Consider the following 15,266-nt stretch of genomic DNA (forward strand, 5'->3'; position numbering starts at 1 on the left):
CCAATCCAGAAATCTGGCAGTGGCTTTTGATTAAATTAAATTTTCACAGAACCGCTTGTTGCAATTTCAATGAGGCTCTCTTGTTCAGATATCGGTAAGTGGACTGGAGGCAGGGCATGAAAAGGATAACGAATCCAGTTTTTTGTGTCATCCGTTTCAGGAAAGTACCTGCGTAATTGCACACCCAATTCACTCAGGTGCTTCGCTATATCACATTTGACATTGTCCGTAAGCTTGAGTTAATTTGCACAGAAAAAATCATACAATGATGGAAAGACCTGTGTGTTGTCCTTATTAATGCAGACAGAGAAGAGCTCCAACTTCTTAATCATAGCCTCAATGTTGTCCCACACATTGAATATAGTTGCGGAGAGTCCCTGTCATCCTAGATTCAGATCATTCAGACAAGAAAAACATCACCCAGATAGGCCAGTCATGTGAGAAACTCATCATGCAAACGGTCAGACAAGTGAAAATTATAGTCAGTAAAGAAAACTTTAAGCTCGTCTCTCAATTTAAAAAAATGTGACCAATACTTTGCCCCTTGATAACCAGCTCACTTTTGTATGTTGTAAAAGCGTTACAATGGCTCACAGGCTCCTTGGCTCCGAGAAGCACTGCAAACTGTACTGCTGGGAATGCCTATTATTTGCAAGTGATCGATTTGGTGTTTGGAGCCACACTGGCTTTGCAAACTTGAGTAACACTCCTGTGTAACACTGGAGCCAGCCAGAAGGCGTACAATAGCCAACTCCAAAGCTGATTGGTTGACACTAAATTTTCATTTCCATTCACTATAAGCTACAAGCGCCCGCACTGTTGATTCTGAAGGCCTGAGGGCAGATTTTAGACCCCTGGCAACACATGATGGCTGAATATGATTGGATAAAAGATCTAACATAAAGACCAGCCCTCAAAATCTCAACCTGGGGCAGGAAGCAGTGCAACCAAGAGGAAAGCTATGAAATGAAGAGTATAACTCTTACTCTGGGGAATAATTTAATACATATTTGTGGGAAAATATATTTTAAAAAATATATATATTCTGATGATGTTTAGGCCAGCAGAGAAGGCCTTGCAGGCCCTGACGGCCCACCACTGACCAATTAGGATCTGGCTAAAAATACTTGAATCAGTTATAGAACCCATTGCCCTTTATGGTTGTGAGGTCTGGGGTCCGCTCATCAACCAAGAATTGACCAAATGGGACAAACACCAAATTGAGACTCTGCATATAGAATTCTGCAAAAATATCCTCTGTGTACAACGTAAAACACCAAATAATGCATGCAAAGCAGAATTAGGCCGATACCCGCTAATTATTAAAATCCAGAAAGGAGCCATTAAATTCTACAACCACCTAAAAGAACCTCTCTTGGTTTTGGAGAGATTTTCATCATTGCCGCATCAAGAGTTTTGTCCTTGTAGCCTCGCATTTTGAATTTCTGTCTTTTTTTTTAGCATTGCTGTCAAAATCTGTCTGGTGGCCACAGATTGGTTTAACTCTGCATAACTGGCTATAGACCATTCTTGAGAGGAAGAGGTTGCATACTATCCGCACATAGCAAGGTATTGTGGTCTGTGGGCTTTGTGTGTAATGCATCATTCTCTTTGATGATCCATAAGTCCAGGTAGTTTATTTCTCTCTCATCAGTCTGCATGGTGAATTTGAGGTATTCAGAGCTCTCATTTAGTAAAGTTTGGAATTCATTTCGTTGCTGCTGACTTCCTTCCCAGAGCACAAAGACATCATCTATGTATCTCTTCCATAGGAGGATTTTAGAAAGTAGGGGGTGTGTCTCTGTTTTGTAAAGGTGTGCTTCCTCAAATTGTCCCACATACAGGTTTGCATAGTTGGGGGAACAGGGGCAGCCCATGGCTACACCCCGAATTTGTCTGACTCAAAGACAAAGTAGTTATTGGATTAACCAGGTCAGTAAATTGTAAAATGCAATTATTGGATGGAACAAGGGTAGAGTCTGTCTGCTTGAGGAAATGTTGCAGCGCCTGCAAGCCTCCAGTGTGATGGGATGTTAGTGTATAAGCTAACCATACGTCTGCTACAGTGGGACAAGATAGAGCCATGACAAAACAAGGAAATAAAACTGCTGAAAGCCGATTGGCTTCCTATTTAAAAATAAGATTGAGAACATGCTATGAAAGGTTGCTAAGATTGAATCCCCGAGCTGACAAGGTAAAAATCTGTCGTTCTTCCCCTGAACAAGGCAGTTAACCCACTGTTCCCTGGTAGGACGTTATTGTAAGTAAGAATTTGTTCTTAACTGACTTGCCTAGTTAAATAAAGGTTCAAAAAAACAATTAAATGAAGGAAAAATACTGGATTTTGGTGCAGGTACAGCCATCCAGCTCAAGAATAAATATTACGATATTGTGAAAATGATACGATATGATATAGTGTCAAAAATAATATCCCGATTATGTAACTGTATCGATTTTTTTCTTCTCCCCAGCGCTACTTTTAGCCAGGGCACAAAAGTAGTGCACTATGTAGGGAATAGGGTGTCATTTGGGACGTAGCCTCTGTTGACTAGCCGCCGTCATATTCATATGAACACGTCTAAAGCAAACTTTTATTGACCATTCATTCTCTAGTGCAAACAAAACAGTGGAATTTCATAGTCACATCAATATTACAAGAGGAATTGATAGAACCATTTATTTTGATCAGTGAGGAGGAATATACAATCACTGTACCACAGAATTGCTAACTTCTTTCAGTTTCTGGCTTAGTTTCCTAGGTCATGACTACGTCCATGTCATTTGAAGCCTTGGCGCTTAACATTAAAAATGTTTGTTGCCTTTTTTTAAACCCCCGAATTGACTTATTTCCATCTGAAGTCTTACATCATGAATCTCTTATTCATTCACTGCTGTTCTCTCAGATCATCTCTCTATCATCTCCTCTGCTGTGCTTTCTGCTGAGACAGCTTTAGTCAGGAATAATGAGCATTAGGATTAACTGATGAGCTTAGCTGCTCCTGGCTCCTCACTGATAGCAGGACCTCTGTCTTTCTCTCTGTCTGCCTGTCGGTCAGTGGAGGCTGCTGATGGGAGGACGGCTCATAATAATGGCCAGAACGGAGCAAATGGAATGGCATCAAACACATGGAAACCATGGAAACCATGTGTTTGATGTATTTGATACCATCCCACTCATTCCTCTCCTCTCCAGCCATTACCATGAGCCTGTCCTCCCCAATTAAGGTGTCACCAACCTCCTGTGCTGTCTGTCTGTCTAATAATGTCTCTAATAATGTAGCCAGCTCTTCAACATCGCCACCCTAAGAAGCCAGTGAAATACTGATGTGGTATCTAGAGGGTCTTATCAAAGTCCTGCCATCATCTGCTGTCCGTCTGAACGTGCCTCGGACTTTAATGACCGCAGGAGGATGTCATCTGAATGCCAAAGGCCACCCTATTCCCCTTTTTAGTGCTCTACTTTTGACTTGGGCCCATTGGGCTCTGGTGAGAAGTAGTGCACTATGTAGGGAATATGTTGTCATTTGGGATGTAGGCGTGATCTCCACTGGAGGACAAAGTTAGGTGGTGACTGACTGCAGGCAGGCAGACAGGGAGCACTGTGCTGAATCCCAAACGCGGTGTGTGGAGAAAATAGCCTGGACTGCTTAATGCTTATTCAATTAGGGCTAATCAATTGTAAAGTCATCAGAAGCACATCCTCCTCCCTGTGTCAAGATTGGGTGCGTTCCATCCAGGATTAATCCTCCTAGTTTCTACCTTTCTACCACTTTCACCACCATCTCTCCAAATCAATTCCTGACAGTCACCAGCCTGCTACCATCATGGTAGCCTTTAAGAAATGTCCAGTACCATCAATGTATAATGATGACAGTCACCGTTACATCACCTGAAACAGCAAAGGTTCTGTGCAAGCAGGCCAAGACCCCAGTGCCTTTGGCAGTGCAGTCTAACAGCCTCTGGGCTGTGCTGAACAGATGACCTCTAGGGGGCTGTATCTGCACAGGTGCTGCTGGCTACTGGCTAGCCTCCAGTGGTGCGTAGCTTTGAAGGATCACAGTCAGCTCATGTAAATACCCTGAGTAATGCCATTCAATGCCATCCTAACATACTTCTCTCTCTCTCTGTTTCCCTTGCAGATATTTCCAGGATATCATCATACTATGCTGGTATGTACCGGGGGATTTTGCCCTGGCAGTAAAGATTCTGTCATTTAAAGTGAATAGTGCTACGTGTATTTTGCCCTGGCAGTAAAGATTCTGTCATTTAAAGTGAATAGTGCTACGTGTATTTTGCCCTGGCAGTAAAGATTCTGTCATTTAAAGTGAATAGTGCTACGTGTATTTTGCCCTGGCAGTAAAGATTCTGTCATTTAAAGTGAATAGTGCTACGTGTATTTTGCCCTGGCAGTAAAGATTCTGTCATTTACAGTGAATAGTGCTACGTGTATTTTGCCCTGGCAGTAAAGATTCTGTCATTTACAGTGAATAGTGCTACGTGTATTTTGCCCTGGCAGTAAAGATTCTGTCATTTACAGTGAATAGTGCTACGTGTATTTTGCCCTGGCAGTAAAGATTCTGTCATTTACAGTGAATAGTGCTACGTGTATTTTGCCCTGGCAGTAAAGATTCTGTCATTTACAGTGAATAGTGCTACGTGTATTTTGCCCTGGCAGTAAAGATTCTGTCATTTACAGTGAATAGTGCTACGTGTATTTTGCCCTGGCAGTAAAGATTCTGTCATTTACAGTGAATAGTGCTACGTGTATTTTGCCCTGGCAGTAAAGATTCTGTCATTTAAAGTGAATAGTGCTACGTGTATTTTGCCCTGGCAGTAAAGATTCTGTCATTTAAAGTGAATAGTGCTGCGTGTATTTTGCCCTGGCAGTAAAGATTCTGTCATTTAAAGTGAATAGTGCTACGTGTATTTTGCCCTGGCAGTAAAGATTCTGTCATTTAAAGTGAATAGTGCTACGTGTATTTTGCCCTGGCAGTAAAGATTCTGTCATTTACAGTGAATAGTGCTACGTGTATTTTGCCCTGGCAGTAAAGATTCTGTCATTTACAGTGAATAGTGCTACGTGTATTTTGCCCTGGCAGTAAAGATTCTGTCATTTACAGTGAATAGTGCTACGTGTATTTTGCCCTGGCAGTAAAGATTCTGTCATTTACAGTGAATAGTGCTACGTGTATTTTGCCCTGGCAGTAAAGATTCTGTCATTTACAGTGAATAGTGCTACGTGTATTTTGCCCTGGCAGTAAAGATTCTGTCATTTAAAGTGAATAGTGCTACGTGTATTTTGCCCTGGCAGTAAAGATTCTGTCATTTACAGTGAATAGTGCTACGTGTATTTTGCCCTGGCAGTAAAGATTCTGTCATTTACAGTGAATAGTGCTACGTGTATTTTGCCCTGGCAGTAAAGATTCTGTCATTTACAGTGAATAGTGCTACGTGTATTTTGCCCTGGCAGTAAAGATTCTGTCATTTACAGTGAATAGTGCTACATGTATTTTGCCCTGGCAGTAAAGATTCTGTCATTTACAGTGAATAGTGCTACGTGTGAAGCGCTGGTTGACTGTGTGTAGTATTTATAGAAAAAGGACAAACTGCACCTAGACTTGCGCTAGATGAGTGCAGCCAGATTGTATTCCACATGTTGTTCCCTATACAATACATACAGCTATTCCACATGTTGTTCCCTATACAGTACATACAGCTATGTGACTCTGTTAGCTTCCTGGAGGGGGCCCATGGCTGAAGCTAAAGGCATGATGGGGCTCTCTTCATCTCCTGCAATCAGCATTTCTCTCTGATTCTTCATCAATATTTCATTGTTTGAACAACATGTACTGGAGAAAATGATCTATTGGAAAATATCAGATAACTATTTGTTGCAGTAAACATCTCTGCAAAGGAATGAAGGAATGAAAATCTCTTCCAGTTTGATAGCTATTTCATTTCTCACCAGACTTACAGTTTTGACTTAAATTGGCTTGAAAATCTATGGCAAGACCTCAACATGGCTGGCTAGCACAGCCTGTTCTCATAGTTTCACTTCGGAATTGCTGTAATTGGAGGAAGGTACATTTTTTACCCATTCATTCTGCGTGTTTACAGGGTTAATTCCGCGTGGTTACAGCGTTAATTTTGTGTGTTTACAGGGTTAAAACAGAAACAACTCAAAGGGTAAATGTGCTGTTTTCATTCAGTATCATTGAGTACTCTCCCTGCTTGCAACAGAATTGTGAACTGCCGTGGCGCATGGGTCTAACCAGTGTGCTCTGGCTCAGAGCCTCGTGAGTTCGTTGTGCCATTGTGTTATTATTTATTTATTTATGTAGCTCCAACAAAGGCATATATCCACATCCTCAGTACTTTTTCACATGTCCCAAATCGAAGGCTCTTTCTTGTGACCAGCCTGGTCCAGCGATGATCAACAACCAACTTGACAGAGCTTGAAGAATGTTAAAAACAATAATGTAATGTGTAAATATTGTACAATCCAGGTGTGCAAAGCTCTTAGAGAATTACCCAGGAAGACTCACAGCTGTAATCACTGCCAAAGGTGATTCTAGTATGTATTGACTCAAGGGTGTGAATAGGGTTTTCACTTTGTCATTATGGAGTATTGTGTGTAGATGTGTGAGAAGAAATCGATTGAATCCATTTTGAATTCAGGCTGCGACACAACAAAATGTTGAATAAGTCAAGGGGTATGAATACATTCTGAAGGCACTGTATGTATGTGTGGAGCTGGAGCCCATTATTTTAGACATAATGGGGTTTCTAACCTGATATCTAGGGCTCTGAGGCAGCCATGTTCCCCTGTGGGAGTGTATTGCGACAGACTATCAGTGGAAACATCTCTAAATTCTCTCTGTACTCACAGGGTTAGGACGGAGCTGGCTGTGAGGACAGACAGGCTAAGTGGTTGGTTGTGTACAGTTAAATAACATCCAGCTGATTGGTTGTGTTGATCCATAGTCAGTCAGCAGTATTGGAGAATCGTGGCCTGGCCAAGACTGGATAACTGCACCAAAAGCCGGTATCATCTGACAGACTGACGTCCTCTTGAATGGGGTGCGGAGTAAACAGAGTATGAACCATCCTGCATCAGTTAAGCCCCTTATACAGTACATACCAACACTCTTACCAGGGTTTAGATACCCAGATTTCTCATATTCTCTCTGCTTTGGTTTGTATCACCTTGTTATGTTGTTTTGGCCTCTTATGTGAATGGATGGTGTCCCTGGTTGTGTGTCTGATTTGAGGTAGACAGACACACAGGCAGGAAGCATCTGTATTCCGCTTGAAGAAAGCAGTGCTGCAGCACCTTGGTGTTGCTTGGAGGTTAGTGTGATTTAGTGGAAGGCTTTAGTTTGTGGAGAGCTAGGCTAGATCTGACTGTGATAAATCACTGCTAGGTTACATAATGAAAGCTGTTCATGGCAGGTGCAATCTACTCTCTCTCTTTGTTTCAGCTACAGGCCCAGAAAAACATGTTGCAAAACACACACACACACACACACACACACACACACACACACACACACACACACACACACACACACACACACACACACACACACACACACACACACACACACACACACACACACTTCTGAATGTTTAAAGGGACCATAGAACTGCCTGTGTGTGATGTGTGTAATGAGTAGAGTGAGATTTGTCCCTTGATTAGGTTTGTTGTTTTCATGTCGGGGTGATTCACAGCCACAATTAATATTGTTATTTCTTCTTTAGTTTTACAGACATCTTCAATATTTGTCATGGTAATTGCAGCAATTAAAACATTTAGTTGGTCTCACACTGTCCCAAATTCCCTATATAGTGCACTACTTTTGACCAGAGCCCTATGGGCCCTGATCTAAAGTAGTGTACTATAAAGGGACTAGGGTGCCTTTTTGGATGAAGCCTTAAAGTGTGTTAATGTGCTTGCTGAAAATGAGGAATTGATGTAGCACCCCTTGAGAGGAATTGATAATGCATATTCAATTTATACTGTGTGCATGTGGAAAATAGTCCTCTTTGAAAGGATGTACTATAGACAGAAGGCCTATACTGTGAAAAACCCAATGACAACCAGATCCCTCTCCTCTCTCTATGGTGAATAATGTATGTTGAGGCTGTGCTTGATTATGATAACTATAGAACAGCACCATCCTGTAGAGCTGTTGAGGTAAGTCAGTGGGTACAAACCAGGCTGTCTGTCTTTTCACAGTGCTTCAGTTGAGTGGAGTGACTAAACACACCAAAGTATCATTTTTCTGGGTCAATCATCTGTCAAACTCATTCCCCAAGTGTCAGAGAGTTTTTGCTCCTCCGTTGTACATGATTGATTAATTAAGGAAGGTCACTGATTAGTAAGGAACTCTATTCACCTGGTTGTCTAGGAGACGCTAGGCCCTCCATGGAATGAGTTTGACCCCCCCCGGCTGATTTAAATAATCAAAGCTTGATGATACCATTGTGTTTTGCAGCAGGTTTAGAACTGCTTGTGTATGTAATAGCCTAGGCCTAATTCATGCATTATGACGTTATTCCATAGAATCTCTGTTCTGTTGTGTGATTGGTGGAATCAAAAAGCTCCATCGCCACTAAGACAGGGAGATAGCTGTGACCTCATCACACCACAGATCCAGTATCTGATCCCAGACATTCACTAGGATGGTGATAGCATTGCAGAGTTACTTTTCATACCACTTAAAACATCTTATGTAACGTCATGAATATTCCTCACCTGTCTACACCTTGGAGGAAAATGGAATGCTGCAAATGGAAAGCATACAGGAGAGAGGAGAAGAGGGAGAAGAGGAAGAAGGGAGGAACTGAGAGAGGGAGGGACATGTTTTGGCTGATAGTCAGAGGCATAGGGGCAGACCTTGTTGTAAGGAGGAGAAAGAGGAGGAGGAAGAAGGGAGGAACTGAGAGAGGGACATGTTTTGGCTGATAGCCAGAGGCATAGGGGAAGACCTTGTTGTAAGGAGGAGAAAGAGGAGGAGGAAAAAAAGATATTGTTTGCTAATGAACTGAGCGCTGGTCATGACCCTGGATGTACTTGATTTGCATCTCTCTCCTCTCTCTCTCTCTCTCTCTCTCTCAACCGTGGCTGAAGAGCCGCTGTCCGTTTTGTGAACAGGAGAAGAGCTGAGTATAGTTCCCTAAATGAGGTTGAGCTCTCTACTAGTCTCTTGCCCTCCTTCTCTCTCTCCTCCCACCCTGCCTCCCGCCTCCCTCACTCTCTCTCTACCTCTCTCTCTCTCTCTGAGTCACACACAAAGCTCACACCCAGCTCACACCCTCCTGACACAGCCGACTCGGCAGCAGGGTTTCACAGCAGCAGTAGTAGCAGCAGCAGCTTGTCCTGGATTACAAGGCTGTCACATCGGAGTAGACAGGCGGTTGTAGTGCTGAACTAACTGAAGGATTGTTTTGTTTTTTGTCTCCTCTGTGTCTTCTACTACACTGTTTTCCAAGTCCGCTGCCTCCCGGGCTTGATTCATTTACAAGGCTGTGCAGAGGCACGCAGAGGGATTTATTTAGAGGCTGGAAGCCAACGCTGAGGGGATCTGAAGAGGAATCGGAAGATAAGGAGCTGACAACAGCCCTGTCCCATATTGATCTTCTGTCTCTCTCTCTGTCTCTTTCTCTCTGTCTCTCTATCTCCGTCTCGGAGTGACACCAAACACCTCTGACCCGGAAACAGCCTGTCTGTCAGGCAAGGTGGATGTTAGGATAAAAACCTCTTGAGGATTTCACTGAGTTGCTCCCTTGACGTCTTCTCCTCCTCACCCCACAGTTCTCTCCCCTGAGGCAGGGCTGTGTGAACAGGTCAGAGGGGGCCAGCGGTAGGGGCTGTGAGGAGCGGAGAGGGGCTGTGCCGGGGTCCTCCGGGGAAGAGGAAGAAGCAGCAGCCTGTCCTGGCCTGGCCTCTATGCGGTTGTGGAAGGGGACAGGGTCAGGGAGCCTGGGGCTGGTTCAGGCCGCAGGGTCTGGTGGTGGGATAGAAAGACAGGTGCTGCTGCGGCCATCATGGAGAGGAGTGGCTGCATCCCCCTATGCTGGGCCCGGGGCGCCTGTGTTTACGCTCAACACCCTCCACTCCCAAGTATGTACTGTGTACACACAGCAGATATGTTATGCACACTAGGTGCTTCTAGGTAGAGCCTTTTAACCAGTGTTGATCTCAGTGTTTTTTAGAGGTCTTTCTGTTGATGATGGCTGTGTTTGGATGTGTGATGAATATGAATGGGATTTAAAGCTACACTGACTGAATGCTAATTCCCAGAACTCTGCTATAGTTAGAGATGAATGTGATTTGCCATGCCCTGCTTTATGCAGGTATTATTGCTGCCTCTCCTACTATAACATGCCAAGACGTCAGGTGCGCTGAATGGCAATGCCCCAATGTGTACAGCAGCACTGTACCGCAGGTTGCCATAGAGACAAAGGTATTCTTCTCTCATCTGATCACCACAACAAACCAAGCCATGGCTAGTAGCAGTAGAAACAGAAGCAGAGCTAGTAGCAGTAGAAACAGAACTAGTAGCAGCAGAAACAGAACTAGTAGCAGTAGAAACAGAACTAGTAGCAGTAGAAACAGAACTAGTAGCAGTAGAAACAGAAGCAGAGCTAGTAGCAGTAGAAACAGAACTAGTAGCAGTAGAAACAGAACTAGTAGCAGTAGAAACAGAACTAGTAGCAGTAGAAACAGAAACAGAACTAGTAGCAGTAGAAACAGAACTAGTAGCAGTAGAAACAGAAACAGAACTAGTAGCAGTGGAAACAGAAACAGAACTAGTAGCAGTAGAAACAGAACTAGTAGCAGTAGAAACAGAACTAGTAGCAGTAGAAACAGAAACAGAACTAGTAGCAGTAGAAACAGAACTAGTAGCAGTAGAAACAGAAACAGAACTAGTAGCAGTAGAAACAGAACTAGTAGCAGCAGAAACAGAAACAGAACTAGCAGCAGTAGAAACAGAACTAGTAGCAGTAGAAACAGAAGCAGAGCTAGTAGCAGTAGAAACAGAACTAGTAGCAGTAGAAACAGAAACAGACCTAGTAGCAGTAGAAACAGAAACAGAGCTAGTAGCAGTAGAAACAGAACTAGTAGCAGTAGAAACAGAACTAGTAGCAGTAGAAACAGAAACAGAGCTAGTAGCAGTAGAAACAGAACTAGTAGCAGTAGAAACAGAAACAGAGCTAGTAGCAGCAGAAACAGAACTAGTAGCAGTAGAAACAGAAACAGAACTAGTAGCAGTAGAAACAGAAACAGAGCTAGTAGCAGTAGAAACAGAACTAGTAGCAGTAGAAACAGAACTAGTAGCAGTAGAAACAGAAACAGAGCTAGTAGCAGTAGAAACAGAACTAGTAGCAGTAGAAACAGAAACAGAGCTAGTAGCAGCAGAAACAGAACTAGTAGCAGTAGAAACAGAAGCAGAGCTAGCAGCAGTAGAAACAGAAACAGAACTAGTAGCAGTAGAAACAGAAGCAGAGCTAGTAGCAGTAGAAACAGAACTAGTAGCAGTAGAAACAGAACTAGTAGCAGTAGAAACAGAACTAGTAGCAGTAGAAACAGAACTAGTAGCAGTAGAAACAGAAGCAGAGCTAGTAGCAGTAGAAACAGAACTAGTAGCAGTAGAAACAGAACTAGTAGCAGTAGAAACAGAACTAGTAGCAGTAGAAACAGAACTAGTAGCAGCAGAAACAGAACTAGTAGCAGTAGAAACAGAAACAGAACTAGTAGCAGTAGAAACAGAAACAGAACTAGTAGCAGTAGAAACAGAAACAGAACTAGTAGCAGTAGAAACAGAACTAGTAGCAGTAGAAACAGAACTAGTAGCAGTAGAAACAGAAACAGAACTAGTAGCAGTAGAAACAGAAACAGAGCTAGTAGCAGCAGAAACAGAACTAGTAGCAGTAGAAACAGAAGCAGAGCTAGTAGCAGCAGAAACAGAACTAGTAGCAGTAGAAACAGAAACAGAACTAGCAGCAGTAGAAACAGAACTAGTAGAAACAGAACTAGTAGCAGTAGAAACAGAACTAGTAGCAGTAGAAACAGAACTAGTAGCAGTAGAAACAGAACTAGTAGCAGTAGAAACAGAAGCAGAGCTAGTAGCAGCAGAAACAGAACTAGTAGCAGTAGAAACAGAACTAGTAGCAGTAGAAACAGAACTAGTAGCAGTAGAAACAGAAGCAGAGCTAGTAGCAGTAGAAACAGAACTAGTAGCAGTAGAAACAGAACTAGTAGCAGCAGAAACAGAACTAGCAGCAGTAGAAACAGAACTAGTAGCAGTAGAAACAGAACTAGTAGCAGTAGAAACAGAATTAGCAGCAGCAGCAACAGAAACAGCAGCGGTGGCAGCTGCTTTACTCTCTCCCTGGATACCAGTATCTATCATGAGTCCTGGTGCTTTAGAAAAGCCAGAACAGAATAACACTGGGGACGTCTTCCCTTCTGTCTTCATCTATTTAGAGGCTCTGGCTCTCCTTCAAACGGCATCCTCCAGGGTTAGTGTAAACGCAGCATATATTAAACCCAGGCAAAGCCTTGATGTATTTTTTGAGGGGGGGCTGGATAGTTCTGTGTGAGCTGGTACAGTAGGCAGAGGATGAGAGGAAAGGAAGCTTTAATCCAGGGAGGAAGCAGTAGCTCCAGCAATAGCAGGTTGTAATGAGGATGTAGGAGTGTAGAGCAGAGCCGTGGGACTGAGGGAGAGAGTCGGTGGGAATCCGCTTGGGTCCCCACAGGCTATAGGATAAATACTGGATGCGTTCTAATTGTCACCCTATTCTCTATAGAGTGCAGTACTTTTGACCAGGGCTCATAGGTGCAGTATGTAGGGAATAGGGTGCTATTTGGGACATGGCCATACAGGCTCCAGATGCAGCAGGTGTTGTACCCTGAGCACTAACTCCACAGTAAAGGATGGTGATGGTGAAGGTATGGTGCTCCATGTAGTGGACATGACGTGATCAGTTCTACTGTACTGTAGAAGAAGGGTTTGTTTGAGCCCTTGGTTCATGGTAATGCCGTTGGGGCCAAATGGATCAAATCAGATTTTGTACTGTGACTCACTTGTATACACACACACACACACACACACACACTCTGATCTGTGGTATTTTGTTAACATTTCTTGGTTAAATCAAGAGATTTCAAAGCCATTAAAAGATAAGGCTTAGTTTTCAGCTGGAAGAATGTTGTGGTCAATGAAAGATGTGAGATGCAACAGCATTAAAGGACACACACAGCAAGCCAGTCACTCAGTTTCCTCAGGATCATCATATGACTCCTCACAATGCCCAGCCTGGCTCCCTGTATGGTATGGACTTTACCCTCGTCTCCCTCTAGTGCCACAGCTTACAGAGACCACCTGGGGAACTATGGAGGGTAGATGGAGCCTGTAGGGGAAATATAGGCTACTGTGTCGCTACAGGGCCTTGTAGTCCAAACAAGGAGCATGATGCAAAAGGCCAGCCCTCATGTTTTTGTTCAACCTGGAATATAACTTTATTGTCCATATTATTATTATTATTATTAGTAGTAGTAGTAGTAGTAGTATTATTACCGTATATATTATTGTCCACGTGTTACAGCGAACAACGGAAATGTGTCTTCTGCTCCATTCTCAACCCCCCTCCAAGCGGTGGGGCGGCCACTGGAGTTTCAGCAGCTGTAAATTGAGGACAATGGCAGTTCAATAAAAAATGCCTCTGTAGTATTAATCTGAAATATGATATATGCCTTTTTCATGGTGCTTACACCCTCTCCTTGTCCTAGTCTGTCATCCCCCACATGTTTTAAACTGACCACCATCATTCCTGTTTCCAAGAACTCTCTAAGGCTTCACGCCACAATGACTACTGCCCTGTAGCACTTACTTCTTTAATAATGAAGTGCTTTGAGAGGCTGGTTATGGCACACATTAATTCCATCATCCCAGACACCCTAGACACACTCCCAATTTGCATACCGCCCCAACAGATCCATACACGACGAAGTGCATAAAGTTCCCTCAGCGCTCACAACAAGCAACCTCTGACAAAAGTCCCTCTACTTCTATTCGAGGTGGAAATGATGAATCAGACACCTTATCGATAGCAACAGCTCATAGTCCTCCTACAATCAGAAGTTTTTTTTGACTCAATGGAGGAACGTAGTCAGAGAAATGCTGAAGAATGTCTTGCTCGAGCTGTGTTTGAAAATATGTTCTCAGTCAACTTACCTGGTAAAATAAGGAATAAATAAAATAGTCTATATGTTCAAACAGGAGTGGATACCAGACCTGATTCCCCCTAGTGAGAGTAGGCCAATGAAATGAATCCATCGGCTGCACAGCAAGCTGTTGGGTGAGGTCCTTTCCCATCAGGACTACAATTAACAGCCCTGTTCTACATGTCTATGTTCTCTAACTAAGGTTTTGAGACCATGCATTCATTACCTTCTTAGAAATATTGACTTTTGTGTGTGTGTGTGTGTGCACGTGTCTTTCTCTCTGAATGAAGATGGCTGTATGTTGAACCTTAAGATAACTGTACAGGTGTCCAGTTGCAGCTTGTCCCTCTGCCTTGCACCATGCTTGTTTGAATTAAACATTTCCTCTCAGTAGAAAATGTACTCACATGCCTCCAAATCTAGTTCCTATTTCTTTTGCTTACTTCTAGTATTTGACTTTGTTTTCAGTGTTGTTCACATTCACAGTAAGGTGCGTTACATCAGTAGCCTGCGTTGTCCTGCAAGAATAGAAGGCCATGATCAAACCCTCCCTGGAGATAGCCTGGCCTAGCTGCTGAACGGGCCCTCCCTGGAGATAGCCTGGCCTAGCTGCTGAACGGGCCCTCCCTGGAGATAGCCTGGCCTAGCTGCTGAACGGGCCCTCCCTGGAGATAGCCTGGCCTAGCTGCTGAACGGGCCCTCCCTGGAGATAGCCTGGCCTAGCTGCTGAACGGGCCCTCTGTGAGTTCGGAAAAAGGCCATGTTTTTCTTCACCGCATCGAAACAGTGGAACAGAAATCTATGGTTGTTCAGTAGTGCTGATGAAGTGCTGTTTGACTCTCATTGGTATTGACACGTGTTGTTACAGCAGCGTTGCTCTGGCCAATGTGGGCCCAGACTACTGTCAATAACTAACCTAGAGAGAAGACTGCAGTCCCACAGTCAATCCCTCTGAGCCACCGAGACACTGTTACACAATCCCTTTAGGATGGGACTACAGTACAACTAGAGTAACGAGATCAATACTCTC

At 43.4% G+C, this 15,266-nt stretch overlaps 1 protein-coding gene across 4 annotated transcripts in view; it reads left to right on the forward strand.

Moving 5' to 3' along the window:
- LOC120048831 (focal adhesion kinase 1-like) overlaps nucleotides 1–15,266 on the forward strand; it is a 146,601-nt gene that overhangs the window by 11,060 nt on the left and 120,275 nt on the right. For 2 of the 4 annotated variants that reach the window (XM_038995095.1, XM_038995094.1), the window contains exon 2: nucleotides 4,140–4,169. Coding sequence is in view for 3 of the 4 variants with exons in the window: in XM_038995094.1 (XP_038851022.1) it covers nucleotides 4,140–4,169 (30 nt within the window). In the remaining variant the exon portion in view is untranslated. Of the gene's footprint in view, nucleotides 1–4,139; nucleotides 4,170–9,624; nucleotides 10,127–15,266 lie in introns of those variants that run through there. The other 2 variants (XM_038995096.1, XM_038995093.1) reach the window with 2 other exon arrangements.

The sequence above is a fragment of the Salvelinus namaycush genome, chromosome 5 (genome assembly GCF_016432855.1).
Source record: "Salvelinus namaycush isolate Seneca chromosome 5, SaNama_1.0, whole genome shotgun sequence".
NCBI classification, from domain to species: Eukaryota; Metazoa; Chordata; class Actinopteri; order Salmoniformes; family Salmonidae; genus Salvelinus; species Salvelinus namaycush.